Source organism: Triplophysa rosa, linkage group LG10 (genome assembly GCF_024868665.1).
Source record: "Triplophysa rosa linkage group LG10, Trosa_1v2, whole genome shotgun sequence".
NCBI lineage: Eukaryota > Metazoa > Chordata > Actinopteri > Cypriniformes > Nemacheilidae > Triplophysa > Triplophysa rosa.
In genome coordinates this window covers 8,260,683-8,277,030 of record NC_079899.1, presented here as the reverse complement: position 1 = coordinate 8,277,030, position 16,348 = coordinate 8,260,683, and the positions used below count along the sequence as shown (strand labels likewise).

Here is a 16,348-nt window from a genome sequence, read left to right as displayed (position 1 = left end):
TCATTTATATGCGTAGTAGGCTACCGAACATTTCTTTTATTTATCATTTACTTACTGTACATGTGCTTTGAAAGGATTAACTGTTTTTACCATGGTAACGACCTTGCTCCATTGATATGTACTAGACACTATTTTGCGTTTATGAATTGTACATTATTATGCTGATGTCTGTGACATAAAATAAATACATCTGTGCTTACAACATTGTTTGAGTAGCCGTTTGTGTGAATATTGTAATGATACCCGGGTCCAACGCTCCCGTCTGTTTACCGTTAATGCTGATATATGAATCCGCATATTATCACTTCTAAAGTTCGGTATTAGCTGTTACTAAACATTTATTATAATTATTGTTTGGCTGCAGACGCTCTGGTGGGTCTTGGAAGTTTTGTCATGGTTTTATACCATGGTAAACCGCATCGGGTGTGCTCGTGCTTCATTGGCACGAGACATTACTCTGCCTTTATAAACTGTACATTTTTTTCGTGCCGTTTGTAAAATAAAATATACACAACATGTGCTTTAAAACACTGTTTTAGTGGGTATTTAGGTGAACACTTGTGCAGTGTGCGCATGTCAGCAGATTATATCGGATTTGAAGCTTGTAATGTAAACACGCACATCAATCAGATCACTTAATTTACCTTTCATGTAAACACTATTCAGATTGCACAATCTGATTAAATTCAATCCGATGTGTCCATGTAAACGCAGCTATTGTAATGTTACGTTGATTTCAGATGTGAAAAAAAGGAAATTTGTTGACTATATTGGGGAAACAAAAGAAAGAAAATATCTGTTATTGGTTATGGAATTTTATGTCTTTGGGGACTTCTTTATCTAAAAGGGGGAGATGTTTGGGGGATATTTGTTTTTACATTGTGCGCATGCGCAGTTTGTGTTGAAGTCAGTAAAAGTTGCTTGCTATGGCACCCGCTGGTCTCCTGTCCGTTCCTAAGTGAGATTAATAATACCATATTAATCATAATTCAAGAATAAAAGGGTTAAGAAACGTCATATTTCAGATCTTCTAATCATGCTCTTCTTTCATTTATTTTGATCTTTATACTCCAGACTGCTAAATAATAAACTAAAATATTTTTTTCCAGGAGGCCTAGTCACAAATAAGAGATGCTGTGTAACTCTGCATGAAAACAAGTCACTTAAGGACTGTGTGTGTGTGAATAGTGCCTGCCATGTGTGTTCTCACCTTCTCAAAAAACAAACAACAACCATTTGAACAAGACCAAATCTTTGTCTTATTTATTAAGACCAGCATCCTAAATCAGTCTCTTATTTAACTGGCAGGTTTACAATATTTTGCATATGCATTCAGAGATTCAGATTTAATCTGAGATAACGCTAGAGTTGAACAATTCAGTGTTAATGCTCCAACCGGCTAGCTACAGATAATGGAAGTTAGAGCACTGAAGACAACACATTCACAGTCCAAGTAAATTTACAGCTGAACATTGAGTCAAATTCCTTATAAAAGAACTTTTGCTGTAATATGATGACAACTGGCAGAAATTTCAGCCTCAGACAGATGTTTCAGACTGTGGTTTAGAACACAACGTGATACATTTGTTAGACTGCTTAACTATTCCAAGTAAGTGGAGTAAAAATAATTCACATTTTGAGAATATTTCACTGCATAGTACAGAAATTAAAGGCCAGTTTCAATTAGTTTCATATTTCAATCTGTACATATTTTAAACTGTAGGGGGGAGGATTGTTTCACAATCTATGCAGTTGATTAACACTTAACGTCCCATTGTTGGCATGGTAACGGCTGGAGATTTCAATGTAGCATCTTCTGCCTTCCATTGTGAAGTCACAGTTTTGATCTGTGTGTAGAACTGAATGCCCTGTTACAAATAATAGCAAAGTACTTCAGAATAAGGCAAAACAATGAGTCAAGATTATTAGTCATCATTTTCTTGTTAATACCCTCCCAAATGACATCACATGAAAAATGGCAGGTGGTTGGCAAACAAATGCTGGCAAAACCAACCTGTCGTCAAAACAAATCAGTCATCATTTAGCTTGCCGCAAACTAGAGCTGACAAAATTTTATACCAAAACAAATTCAAGAGCCAAACTCTCGGCCAAAATGGTAAACCAAACAGATGCAACCTAATTTTAAAATGGTGGCTCCATTTGGCATCTGGGAAAGATATGACATGGGGCGATGACTGATAAATTATTTTATGCTCGAGGAAACTAATGACTGCTCTAAAAAAAAAACATACTTTTTTCCAGAATGTAAAAACTGTAAGCCTAATTAGTGATAATTCACTTCCCACTGCCAAATGACAAAAATAACCTTTCGACCATGTTTGTAATGAATTCAAACATGATATAAAACGCAGATAAACACTCACTTGCTTTCCATAGAAATTGGTGTCGCCCCTAAAGGAGTTTCTGGAACCGGTGAATGAAAACATGGGCAGGGGGACGGGGATCGGCACATTAACTCCAATCTGTAAAATAAAAACATTAACATAAGCATCAGAGGTCAGTTGCTCTTGCCCTCGGGTCACGTTCTCCTCATCTCACTTATCTGACACACTCGCACCCTGATGACAGTTAAAGTAACAACGCAACTGCCAGACGCAAATGCATTTTTGTCTGCCGCAGAAAGCTGTATGTTTCCCTTCACATATCTAGACACCGCGTGGGAGAGACGGATTGTAAATTCCATACATTACCCAGTCGAGTTAGTCGCCTGGCTCATTGTATACTTACAAATCGCACCGTATCACTGCAGTTCAAACCTTTCCAATTGTGTTGTGAAGAAAATATGCCCACTGCTCTTCAATTTCACTGTAGCAATTTCAAGTCCAGAAATAGGACAGTTTAACAAACTACAGTACAGTTTAAAATTACTTCTGACCTTTACAAGATAGAAAAAGATTGCAGGATAATTAACCAGGTTGGGTTTTAAAACAATAGTTTGTCCAAAAAAATTAATTGGAACCAAAAACTTGATGACTTACCCTCTTGTGGTTCTAAAACTGTAAAACTTGACCATTTTTGTCCCAATTAAATTACATTTTAATCTCAGTTGGTTATTAGCGAAAAACCGACGTAAAGGTTTCTTTTTTGTGTGTAAACAGTAGCATAGGACTTAAATATAACACATTAATTGTAAGGGACATTAATGGAGGTTTAAAAATAAAGTTGCAATCTGTAACTTTTGTCCGTCTATCGCCATCTCTGGTTTACGTATTCCTTAAACCTCTTTTTTCCCTCCAAAGGCGCATCTTTGCTTTGAGAACGAACTGCCGTTGGGCTTCGACAACCGTGTACGGAAAACGCTGAACAACCACCCCATTCAATAACGACGAAGTCAACAAGAAACTGAAAGCCACAATCATTTGTTTGTGTACCAGCCGAGAAAAGAATAACTAAACAAAACATTTTGTTTTTGGGGTGGAGTGAGGCTGGAAACTGGCAGGGCTGCTTGAAATGTTTGGAAACGCGGTCGCAGGAGTCGAGCCTTTTGGCCGAAGGTGACTCGAAAGGGAGTGGATGGAGACAGAAAGGAGGTTCTTGTGCACGTAGGGGTTTTGGAGGCCAGCTCAGCACATGTCCCGTGCTGTGCACTCCAGCATGTGATTCGCAAACACACGGCATAGCTTCTTGCCACGGGCAAACAAACCGGGTAAAAGGGGGCCGTTTCTGCACAACCACCAGACCAACAGGTCGCAAGGAATCCCTTTTGAGTTTAATTTCGGACTTCGAGCTGTACCAGCAAAATATTTTGGCATAGTGTTTTTGATTAAAAAGCACATATTTGCTATGAGCTATTTGGAGTCGGCATGTTTTGTGGTCACAGCTGTATTTTCTGTCATTTTCAAAGCTGTGGCCAACAAGGTAAACGCAAATGAAATAAGGTCATGTTCGCATAAGTTTTTTCAAGGGAGGGGTTGTGTTATATATGGCAGCTAAAGGCAACACTTACACATCAACCATGGCTCTTGGCTTCAGGTCGGGAAGTGGCGCCAATGGATTTTACACATTTCATTTACATCACGTCTAATATTTACTCAAGAGGAGTGCCTGGAACTCTTCATCTACATTGGCTATGTCAAAAGTCTACATGGCATGTGTGTATATATATATATATATATATAAAGGTGCCTAATATGACATAACAGAGGATGAACATGTCTACCCTGTCTATAAGAGAGTTTTCCACAGTTTGAGGTCTATGAAGGTCTGACTTCTGCATGCACCCCTCTCAAATCACACCCATAACGGTTTGGTTTTAGCTACAGTGCAAAATACTGAAATACCAATGAATATTTATATGTATTCATATGATGAACCTTCAACAATCTCACCTGGCCAACATCAACTTCATGGGTGTATTTACGCGCTGTGGCACCGTTGGTAGTGAATATGGCTGTTCCGTTGCCATATTGGTTTTTATTGACTAAGCTAATGGCCTCATCCAAACTGTCGGCCTCCAGAACCACCAACACAGGTCCAAAGATCTCTTCCTTATAGCACTTCATATCAGGCTGAAATCAAGATCAAACAATAAGAGATGTCCAACATGCAAGACTTTTGTATGCCATGGATATAACATGATCTGTGGGTTTGAAAGCATAGTCTAAGAGGTGCATGTATGGCGACTCTTACCGTGACATTGCTAATGACTGTCGGTCCTACAAAGTTGCCATTTTCGTAACCCTTGACCTTGACGTTCCTGCCATCAAGAAGCACCTTCGCACCTTCATCCACGCTGCTCTGAATGAGGCTGTTTACGCGATCTTTAGCCAGGGGAGAGATGAGAGGTCCAACGTCAGCTCCAGGCTGGTCACCTGGCAGAGTTGAGAGTAGAAAAAACAAAGACACGACAGAGAGTAAAACTGATTACATTTGCAATGTAACTATAGTAGTTTTACTACCATTTTGTACAAAAAATATAGGGCGTTGACTTATCTTCTTTTGTGTTCTGCAGAAGAAAGTATTTTGGAGAAGGTTGGTAACCAAACAATGGCGGTACCCATTCACTTCCTTTGTACGGACAAAAAACCAATGCAAGTCAATGGGTACCGCCATTGTTCAGATACGATAATTCTTCAAAATATCTAAAACCATGTTTTATAATACCATGTATTCTGTCTTTTTCGAATGTATTTCTCTTTACTACAGTAACTACTGCGGTGTATTTTTTAAATGCGTGACTATTTTGGATAGACAGAAAACCTGATCAAAGTCTACATTTCCACCAATTTCGCCTGTACAGAGAACTGGGCTGTATTATTATATAAACAAACAGACCAAGACACACTAACTTTTGTAATGTGGCTAAAGTCTGCAAACTGTAGCTGGTTTCTGTATCATTTCACCGCTTTTCGCTGAATACATAGGGTGACATCCCTGTAATCTAGCCCGTTTTTTGGCTCTCCTGACAGATGCAAGCGTACGAGTACACACCCACACAATTTTAGATGCCCTGTGGCAATCTCAGAGGGTTGTTATGGGGTTTCAGAATAGCTGCTGCGGTTTAGCTTCCCTGCTTACAATTACAATTTTCATCCTCAAACTTTTTTCTTACATTTGAACAGCCCATACTAATTTCTGGTCCGATCTGTACCGCAAAACGTGCCTTAGCTCTGCGGCGCATGAGCAAGACAAATAACGCTATCCGCTGGGTGAGCTGAACATGCCAATGGGCAATAGAGGGAGAGGTGTGGTCATGAAGGCATGGGTGGTCTACAAGAAAAGATGCATAAAGCAAACTGCATGAAGAAGGTACCATTTAGAGGAACATGGCATAAAGAGGGACAGCGGATATGAAACTTTAATCAGAAATGGAGATTATGGAAAATGTTGTCTCAACCTTTTATAAGTTAGGAAAAGTAATCCGGGTAAAGGAGTGTGTGGCTTTGAAAATCGTGTGCAAATGTGATACGATTATGTTTAACAAAGCTATGTGGAGTTGGATGTTGAAACAATGAGATTTCGCTGGCTGGGTGGAGATACCAGGCTCAGAGTTACACAAAAGCACTTATGACAGGTTAGGACAAAAACTCTGTATTTTGTAAGGGAGGCTTTATTGCATCATGCCTGTTAGGACACTGTGAAAGCAAGAGTTTAAGGTTGGGCTGGTTAGCACGGGCAAGTTAGATACTGCTGGTACTGATGTAATTGCACCATTGTGGGGTCAAAATGCATTTCTCCATAGAAAGCTAGTCAAAAATAGGCATGTTTTCTAACAAAATAAAAAAATTCCATTTAAATGTTATACAACAGCAGATGTTTTCCCAGGAGCTCCTAGAAGTGTGAAATAAACTTTTCCCCATCAGCTACCTTTGGCGTCACATTTAAAGTTTTTCCAAGTGATGACATAAAACTGGTCAAGTAAGAATTTTTATTACTGTTTAAAGAAAATAACAAATGTATCGAAAAACTCTAGTAATTACATGTGTTGATCACTGCACAATTGACATACAAGAATGTTAAACACTAGGGATGTAACGATTCACCGTGAGCCGGTTGAAAATCGATTATAATGTGTGACAATTCAAATCGGTTGAAGTGTGAACTGAATCGCAATACATTTTTTGAACAGCAGGGGCCGCCATGTTCTCTGCAAACCGAAACGTGGACATGCTGATATTTCTTAAATGCAAAAAAATCCAAGAAAAGCACAGACAGTATTAGTTTGTTTATATTAAAGATACCTTTTCTATTATTAATTTGTTTTAAAATTGCAGTTTAGTTTTGTTATTTGAAATAAAAAAATATATTATACAAAGAAACGTGAAGCATTTAAGAAATAATGCAAGGGAAGTTGTTCATTTCTCTAATTTGTTTCAACTCATTTTGTAAAAATAAATCGTGAGTAAATCGTGAATAAATCGCATCGTGAGATCAGAATCATGAATCGCATCGCATTGTGAGCTGAGTGAATCGTTACATCCCTATTAAACACAGTTTGCTATCGTTTTTGTATTTTGTCCACAATACACATCTGGTCTGACTTTCTTCACATGTAGAGATGTTGCACACATCTCCTCAATGTAAACTTGAACTTCAGTCTGGCAACATCTCATCAGCCATAGCCACCGTTAACATCAACTATTCTTAATAAGTTTTTTTTAAAGATATGTATTTTAGGGGCATTTTGCCTTTATTGGACAGGATAGTATGATAGGAGAAGACAGAAATGGATAGAGAGGAGAGAGGGGACTGGGATCGGCAAATGACCTTGAGCCGGGATTCGAACTCGGGTCGCAGTATGTGCATTGGCATCATATGTCAGAGCACTGCCCACTAGGCCGTCGGCTCTGACTTTAATACGTTTTTTAATGGCGGATGCCGATAGCAACAGAAAAAGCAATGTGGCCGACTGGCCGATATGAGGCCAAAATAACACAAATGTAATGTATACGAGATGCATACAGATTAGTGAAACTAAGCATGTAATGCACAGTAAACGTTCTTTTGATTAAGTACGGAAGATACTGAATAATATTCAATAAATGTTGTTCTGTGAAATATCTTAAAAGTGAATGATGATTGGCTACTTTACTGTCTGTCAGAAGCTGGCTTTACATTTGAGTTTCTTAGGGAATAACGTGCTAATGCATAATATCAGGGTGTCCGCGGGGTCTTAAAAAACAGCATATGCTGGGTTAGGTATGTTTTGAACCATCTTAAACCAGCACATGACCAGTTTAAACCAGCATCAAAACATACCAAACCAGCATATGCTGGGTTTTTTTCAACAGGGCCTTGTTTTGCTCAATTTTATTTTAAGTTATATTGTATTATATTGAAAAGCAAGACAAAATGCGTATAAAAAGCACATTTTGACCATTCAGTTTATGCAATAGTGAAAAAATTGGCTATATAAATAGAAGAAATAAGAAAAGCCATGTTCGGTATTTGGCCAAGTGTTTCATTTTTATTCGGCTTCGGCCAAGAATTTTCACTTCCGTGCATCCCTAGTCCAAAGAGGTCATATGCTAAAGTTTGCCTGAATTTAATCATTGAGTAGGTAGGCGACTAGTGGGAGGTCCATTTACACCCGGTTGTTAAACAACATGGTTGCAGGATAAAGAGTTGGAACCATGGCTGAGGGCCATTTCTGGGAATAACCGTGAGGTGTACTGCTCTGTGTGTCGGAAGGCGTTTAGCATAGCCTCGTTTCTCTTTCTAATAAACCTTGCATTGTGTTAGTCACTCAATTAATTCTCTTGTGCTTCGCTCCCACCCTTCTAAATTATGTTTAATTAATGAGTTATTACAAACTAAGACTGTTTAGTTGTGCTATCTTACAATCATTATATAGTAAATGTAAGTTAAAGTGTCGCCAAGGTAAGAAATTAAAACAAAAAAGTGGCGATGAGGTCTTAAAATGTATGGAAAGAGTCTTGAAAAAGGTCTTAAAAAGTATTCACTTTAGCTCCATGATTCCTGTATATACTCTGTATATCGTCACCTAATGATTTTTGAAAGATATATCTTTCATAAGATATATTCTAAACATCAGTGGATAATATCAGCCACTGCAATATATCAGTCTAGCGCTACTGTAGTTTATATGAAACGTGCCTAAACTTGGGAAACTACACATGCATGCACCTTTTTAAAAGCTTTTTTACTCAAAAAATACCCAGTGATGAAAATTTTAGTGCAACCCTACGTGTGATACCACCCATTCAGCACTGTCATCATGTCAGAATATCATTTCTCTACAGCCCCACAGTGATCAATCACATTTAATGCACAGGGAACTGGCTCGTAATAGGACATCCAGAACTGAGTTTCCATGAGCAACAATGGCAACAATCAGGCTATGTGTATATATACTAGGGATGCACCGATAGCATTTTTTAAAGACAGAGGACGAGTGCCGATATTTTTTTTCTGGTACTCGCCGATACCGATGGTACCTGTACCGATACCCGTTCCTTTTCACAACACAGTGAGACCAATAAAAATAGAACAGCTTCTTAATTACAATTACAAATAAAACTCATTGTTACAAATATGGTAGAACAATAACTTCAACTACCAAAGATGCGTTTCTCGATAATCTGCCCGAATTGTCTCAAATCGCTAGCATGAGAAATAACGTTGAAGATCTTGACACTACCACTGAAAATTTTAATTCCATTTTCTCGGTAACGCTAGACACAGTTGCTCCTCTACGTTTAACGACGATTAAAAATGGCAGTCCCACACCGTGGTATAATGAACACACTCAGGCTCTAAAGAAAGCGGCCCGAAAAATGGAGCGCAACTTTAAGAAAACTAAATTAGAGGTATTTCGTACAGCATGGAAGGATAGTATTCGAAAATACAGGAAAGCCCTAAAAACTTCTAGATCCGCCTACTTTTCATCACTAATAGAAGAAAACCAGCACAACCCTAGGTTTTTATTTAACACAGTGGCTAAATTAACAAAAAATAAATCGTCAGTGACTTCTGATCCTGTATATCAGCATAACAGTGATGAATTTATGAACTACTTCACATATAATATCCAAGATATTAGAGAAAAAATTATAACAATGCAACCAGAAGTGAAAACCGCTGAACAAATAACTACACCGCCCTTAAGGAGAAAATGCAATTATTTTATACCGTAGATCACGATGAACTGTCTAAAATCATTAGATCATCTAAATCAATAACATGCATGCTAGACCCTATATCTACAAATCTACTGAAAGAGATGCTCCCAGAAATTATAGATCCAAAGGAATGACATCAATGAAGAATTCCAGTCTGGATTTAGAGCATGTCCAGAGACTGCTTTGATCAGAGTTACAAATGATCTGCTATTGGCGTCTGACCGAGGTTGTATCTCGTTATTATTGGTGCTGCTAGACCTTAGTGCTGCATTCAACACCATTGACCACAGCACACTCCTACATAGACTCAAAAATTACGTCGGCATTAAAAGAATAGCTTTGAAATGGTTTAAATCTGATTTATCGATTAGAGTTTTGGGTTCCTCGCCACCGTTTGCATACTGTTCTTTTGCACTATTTGCCTGGCCGGGGGGGCTGCTTTAGAATTTTAAAGTTTTGCTTAGACTATAAATTCCTATATGCAATATTAATTGTTATATTTGACCTGTGCTTCTCTCTCCTTTATCTTAAATGTGTGCTCTCACTGTGTGTGTGTGTGCGTGCGTGCGTGCGTGCGTGCGTGCGCGTGTGGGTGTGCGTGTGCACGTACTTGTCTGTGTACGTGTGTGTGTGCATGCGCGTCCGTGTGTGTGTGTGTGTCTATGTCTATGTGTGTCAGTACGTGTGCATATTGTGTGTGTGGAGTGTTTTGTATGTGGGTATGTCTGTCTTCTGTGTTTTCACCTTTTTCTTGTTTTTACAGGTACAACTTTAATTGTTTTGCTTATAGTCAATATGTCTTATGTACAGCTGCTTTGTAACAATGAAAATTGTAAAAAGCGCTATATAAATAAAGTTGAGTTGAGTAGAGTACAAACAACTCCACCTTAAACACATTATGAAAAATATAAATTTTGTGCTATTCACAAACTTTCAAAGCAAATTTCACAACAAATTTCTGTCAGCTCTGTCAGTTATGTCACATGAGGTATTGGTCTTTGGTATCTGTGCATTTTTACGAGTACGAGTACATGAGCTTAGTATCGGGCCCGATACCGATACTGGTATCGGTGCATCCCTAATGTGTGCTGTATGTGTAACTGTAGAATAAAGTACCTGCATTGACACGAAGACTCTTTGCACGTTCAACCAACTCAGGCAACCAGTTTCGAGCCTCTCCTACAAGGATAGCAGTGGAAAGTGCCATACATCGCTGACCCGCTGCTCCAAAAGCGGCACCAACCAACTGGTTCAGTGTGTTCTCTTTGTTGGCATCAGGCATCACCACACCGTGATTCTTTGCCCCCTGGTGGAGAAAATGGTGAAAATGAAGAGTTGCTCAATTATAGTGTCAACACATATCCAACATAATAATAATTAACCAGTATAATATACAGCCTTAGATGTTCATCTCTAATACTGCTCATTTCACATTTAAACATTTAGTTGTTTATCTGCTCTGAGACCTCATAAGGGTTGTGAGATGGCATTTTAATACTTCATTCTGTTCCATGTCATGCCAATTATTAAAGCATTGAAGAAGGACTAGACTACAGTTATCTTACTAAAGCTGTAGCCACATACAGTATATTGAGATTAAGTGCTGTTAAATTGTTGTAAACCAGAATAATTTGTGATGAAATGCTGCCACCATCTGGCTCCCAGCATAAATACTCAAACTGTCTTTTTGTGAAGTGCACTACGTTTAGAACTAACCATGTTGCTTTGTACTCTTTTGCCGTTTTTAGAGCCTCTCTCATAGATGTACTCGCCAGCCTGGTTGGAGCCCACGAAACTGATGGCTTTAATAGCAGGATGGTCACAGATGAAGTTCACAGCTACAACATTAAAAAAGGCGAAAATAATGAAGTAATCAGCACACGAAATCATAATTATAATTCATCCAAATTTCATTTTTTTCTATACCCGCATGCTGTCCGTGGATGATGTTTAGTGTGCCATCTGGAGCACCAGCGTCCTGCAGTAGCTTGGCCAGCATCATGGTGCAGCCAGGGACTCTCTCTGAAGGCTTCAACAGGTAAGTGTTTCCACACACCATGCCCATTGGGAACATCCACAGAGGAATCATAGCAGGGAAATTGAAAGGGGCGATGCCGGCACACACACCAATGGGCAACCGGTATGTGTATGTATCCATGTCTTTAGTGATAGAGGGGAGAGTCTCACCCAGCATGAGGGAGGTGATACTACAGGTGTGCTCCACCACCTCTGCCGGAACGACAAACAACAAGAGTATATAACGTGAAGGGACAGGATGTACAAACAGCTAAAGAAAGAACCCAAGGATTTTTAGATATAAATCATTCTTTTGAAGTGGAATCAGTTTTGTAGGTGGAGGATCATCCGTTCTACCGATTCCCAATACTACTCCCACATAATTTGGGTTGATTGTAACCTATAACGGTGGTTCTCAAACTTTTTCGTTGTAAGACCCCCTTTGAGTAGGGTGCATCGCTTTGTGGCCCCCCAAATAAAGAATTTTCCAGTTTAAGAATTTTAATTAAACTGGAACATCTGGATCATCAAACACTGGAACATCAATTCTTTTGGTTAGTGGGCATCTTTTTCTGTTTGATTGCATAAAATGTATGATCAATTTCTATATTTCATAAAATGCCACAAAATCTGTGGCCCCCCAGATCCATCTTGGGCCACGGCCCCCATTTTGAGAACCACTTACCTATAACATACTGTAACAGTCTGATTGATAGAAATTAAACATGGTGTTGACCACGTCAATATAAGCATGAAAGACTTACGCAGTCCTCTGAATACATCGCCCTCAGCATCAGCCAGGGTTTTACCCTGTTCCAGGGTTATCAACTTTGCCAGTTCTTTCTAAAACACAAACCATACATAAAAAATCAATACAGAACCACTAATCTAAACTAAGTAATAATTTGCATTACCATTAAAATGAGATCTAGTTATTGAACACATTGATCAATGCATGCCAAGGGCCTTTACAACATTTGTGACAACTATATAAGTTGTTTTATAGTTATAGACACTGAACTTACAAAACACAACTCACTGATAAAATATGTGAGAGAGCATAAATAGATAAATGTATGTTTTGCATGGAACCCAAAAAATTTAGCTTACAATATTGTCTTTAATGAGCTGCTGGTAGCGAAGGAAGATTTGCTGGCGAGTCAGGATGGACGTTTCAGACCAGGTGTGGTATGCCCGAGAGCAGGAGTCTGCGGCGGCCAACATCTCCTCATGTGTGGCCTTTGGTACTCTGCTAATGACCTCATTGGTGGCCTGAGGAGAAGCATTCATCATAATTTACTCAGAGAGGTAAAACACAGTAATGAAAACACCATGACACTGCAATGAGATTTTATGTATTCTAAATCAAATGGTTTGAAGTGATAGTTGACCCAAAATTAAAAATTCTGTCATCATTCACTCACCCTCTTGTCATTTCAAACCTGTATGACTTTCTTTTCTTCCGCAGAACACAAATGAAGATATTTTGAAGAATGTTGGTAACCAAACTGTGCCAGCACCCATTTACTTCTATTGTAATGGACACAAAACTATTGCAAGTGAACAGGTGCCAGTTAACAACATTCTTCCACATGTTTTCTTTGTGTTCTGCAGAAAAAAAAGTCAAACAGGTTTGAAATGGCATGAGGGTGAAGATTGTTTCCCCATAATGTCCTGAGACACCTGTTTAAAGTTACCTGTTTGTTGGAAAGGGCATCATACTCGGAAAAAAAATATTTGAAATATATCTGACAATGTTTCAAAGCAACTTTAAAAACATTTTCAGAACTGAAAACCCAGACGACTCAAACGGGTCTATTGCATAGTATGCAAGAGTTTGGTTCCAAAATGAGGTAACTCAACCAATTAATATCAATCAAACTGCAGTTGGTTTGCTTTGATTTAAGCCATAATAACTCAAAAAATACAGCTAACTAACACAATAGAAACATGATAACATCATAAATAACATGATTTTTTAAAAATGGAGTTCTCATGTTGGAACCAAACTCTTCATTTACTACCAAAACTGATAATCCTGCAAACAAACAAAAAAACACTATTCTTAATATAAACTTACAGGATTGTGAATATCCAACCATTCTGAACTCTTGGATTCCACAAACTTTCCATCAATGAACAACTTGGTGGTGGGCTGGGAAAACAGAAGCAGTGAAAGCATTGAAAGTATTTCAAGTAGCCATTCATACAACAGTAATTTAAAAATGTGATCAAAAACAGTGATAACATGATAACAGGTCTTTGTGTTGTTCTGATCATACAAGAGAATCATAACATAGTGCATGACAGATGAGTGATTTCTCTTGTGACTGTCCGACTTGATACAATGTCCAAGTGCAAGGTCTAGGTTTAAGGTTTAATGGAGTCATATAACACGGCTCAAACGAATATTATCGTTTGTTTTAGATGTAATGCAATGTGTATACACGATTTAAGGTTCAAAAACGCTGTATTTTCCACATACCGTGAATGTTTGCCTCTCCTCTTTGCCCCGCTTCTCTGAAACGTGCTGATTTTTTACAAAGCTCATCGCTCTGAAAAGCAAGGTGTGCTATGATTGGCCAGTTAACCAGTGCGTAGTGATTGGTCGAATACTGCGAGCGTGTGACGGAAATGTAACGCCTCTTACCATATTTGGAACATCAGTTTCCAAAGCAATTGTAGTGACAGGTACGCCCACCTTACCTACATTTACATTTGGGCGATCTTAAGCTTAAGTTATAGTCGTGCGTAGGACCTACGCCGTAACCTACGGCGTAGCCTACGTACGTAGACGACGCCGTCGTGAACATTTATGGTTCTGCGTTGAGAGTATGCGTCGTACTGCAATTACACCGCCGAAACGCTAGATGGCTCTTTGTGTTTTCACGGGTTTGCTCTTCTTCGCCGATGTTTTGTGTGTATGCTAGTGTTTGCAAGCGATGGAAGCTGATCGCATCTTAACGGAGTTGGAGCTGATCGAAGTAGAAAAACAGTTACTTTTAATTAAATCACTTCGACAAAAAGCTAGAAACCAGAGATGTCGATGCTCGCCATGTTGTTCTTTTGTGGACTCTGAACTTGCCGGAAGAAGACGCCAGAGAAGAAGACGCCAGAAATGTAGAAGGAAGTACGATGCTGCCAAACCGACCAATCACAGCGCTTGCGGTCCGCGTAGGGTCCGCGTTGAGTTGACGCGTTGTTACATTTTTGGAGAGGTGCGCGTCAGGCTACGGCGTAGGGTACGCACAGGGTATGCGGCTCTGCGTAGGCTACGCCGTAGGTTACGGCGTAGGTCCTACGCAGAAGTAAAAATCGCCCATAAGTCAAGTCAAACCACAAACTGACGCAGATTTGTGGGGGTGTGGTTACACGAGGCGTTTCAGGCAGGTCTGGGTGAGCATTCACTTTTAGATAAAATGCATCTTTTGTTCCGATACTTTAATTTTTGCAATTTTACATGTCTAATACACGCCTGGGCAACACACCAAAGACACAGAAAAACACGTTTCGCGCCATATGACCCCTTTAACATAACATGCTTTACAATTCTTACTCCTCCACACTTTAAAATGATGACACTCAGTTGCATTCCATTTATGGTGTGTGAAACTAGAATAAGAATCTGAAACAATGTAGGGGCATTTAATGATAAAATACCAGTCCACCTTTAACTTTAAACGAACAAAAAAACATATCTAAACAAACAATTGTCTTTGTGGACCTCTTCATCTCATGACTACTGTACAGTATAGAACATTTGGACGCAGTGTATGCTAATGATACAAATGCTTTTTAGTAATCCAATTTTCATACACTTTAGCAATAAACACCCCAATGCATTTTAAGCATGTGATGAACTTACCGCAGAAGAGGAGTAACACATGCGTCCCATCCGAAGAGGAACCTGTAACTTACAAGTAAGATACAGTTACTGATCTCTGGCCACATCAATGTATTGACAGTGTTCTATATAGTAAATGCTGCAGCTGGTATTACAGCTCTCTAAGGGCTGTCCCGTGCATATCTCCTGTACTTAACCTTAATGATTATAATATACGTAGGTATTCATCAGAATATAAAGGAGACTGTTATGATATCAAAACGCATCGAGAGATTTTATGAGTCAAAAAGACAATTAGAGTCCATGTGCTCTTGCTCAAATATATAAACATGGGCCGCACTTGTGCTTTCTAGGAGTGTAATACTAGCACTGTGCATTAGCGTGCATGAACTTGATCAAGATAACAGTTGCCAAATGATATAATAAGAATCAGAGGGGTCAAAGATGTACGGTGACCGAAAACTCCATAGTAAAGTCCCATAAAAGCTCTCCTACTGATTTTGCAGTACATTATATACTAATGGGTTGTTATGGGTTGGCTAATGCAACAATGCGTGTCTGATCGTGGCTTGTGTCCGTGAAAGTTTGTACTTTGACAACACAGTCCGTCAAAATCATACGAGCGTCGCAGCACGCAATGCTTTCTATTTCTTACCCTCTTCTTTAAAACGGATCGCACTATTGTCGCTGCCATGATGGAGTTCGTGGATTAATGTTGCGTTCGCCCCCAATGTGCGTCCAACCCCCGCCAGAGGACGTGCGCCGAGACTTGCAGTGCACCTTGGAGTAAATCCCTTTTCCTACTGTCACTTTAAGAATGGGCGGGATATGCTGTGTAAATAACCAATCGTGTGACGCGAGCAAATACTCCCCCACTTTGATTAAC

At 39.2% G+C, this 16,348-nt stretch overlaps 1 protein-coding gene across 2 annotated transcripts; it reads right to left on the bottom strand.

Annotated features, from left to right (window-relative positions):
- Positions 1-1,241: 1,241 nt before the first annotated feature.
- aldh6a1 (aldehyde dehydrogenase 6 family, member A1) lies at positions 1,242-16,254 on the bottom strand. 2 transcript variants are annotated; one of them, XM_057344523.1, is made up of 12 exons: positions 16,118-16,254; positions 15,484-15,531; positions 13,699-13,773; positions 12,729-12,890; positions 12,383-12,461; positions 11,529-11,831; positions 11,319-11,440; positions 10,719-10,908; positions 4,651-4,832; positions 4,350-4,529; positions 2,385-2,483; positions 1,242-1,868 (listed from the first exon to the last, which is right to left on the bottom strand). In XM_057344523.1, the coding sequence occupies exons 1-12, from the start codon at positions 16,154-16,156 to the stop codon at positions 1,764-1,766; spliced, it is 1,584 nt and encodes a 527-aa protein (XP_057200506.1). In that variant the 5' UTR covers positions 16,157-16,254; the 3' UTR covers positions 1,242-1,763. The 2 variants fall into 2 exon arrangements, with proteins under 2 accessions (XP_057200506.1, XP_057200507.1); XM_057344524.1 differs by having other exon boundaries at positions 15,484-15,525; positions 16,118-16,253.
- Between the last annotated feature and the right edge of the window lie 94 nt (positions 16,255-16,348).

Coding starts and splice junctions, on each gene's coding strand:
- aldh6a1 (XM_057344523.1), bottom strand. CDS start 16,156: ATGGCAGCGACAATAGTGCGATCCGTTTTAAAGAAGAGG. Junction 11,441..11,528: donor CATCCACGGACAGCATGCGG/GTATAGAAAAAA, acceptor TTAATGTTGTAG/CTGTGAACTTCATCTGTGAC. Junction 4,833..10,718: donor GAGTCTTCGTGTCAATGCAG/GTACTTTATTCT, acceptor CAACTCTGCCAG/GTGACCAGCCTGGAGCTGAC.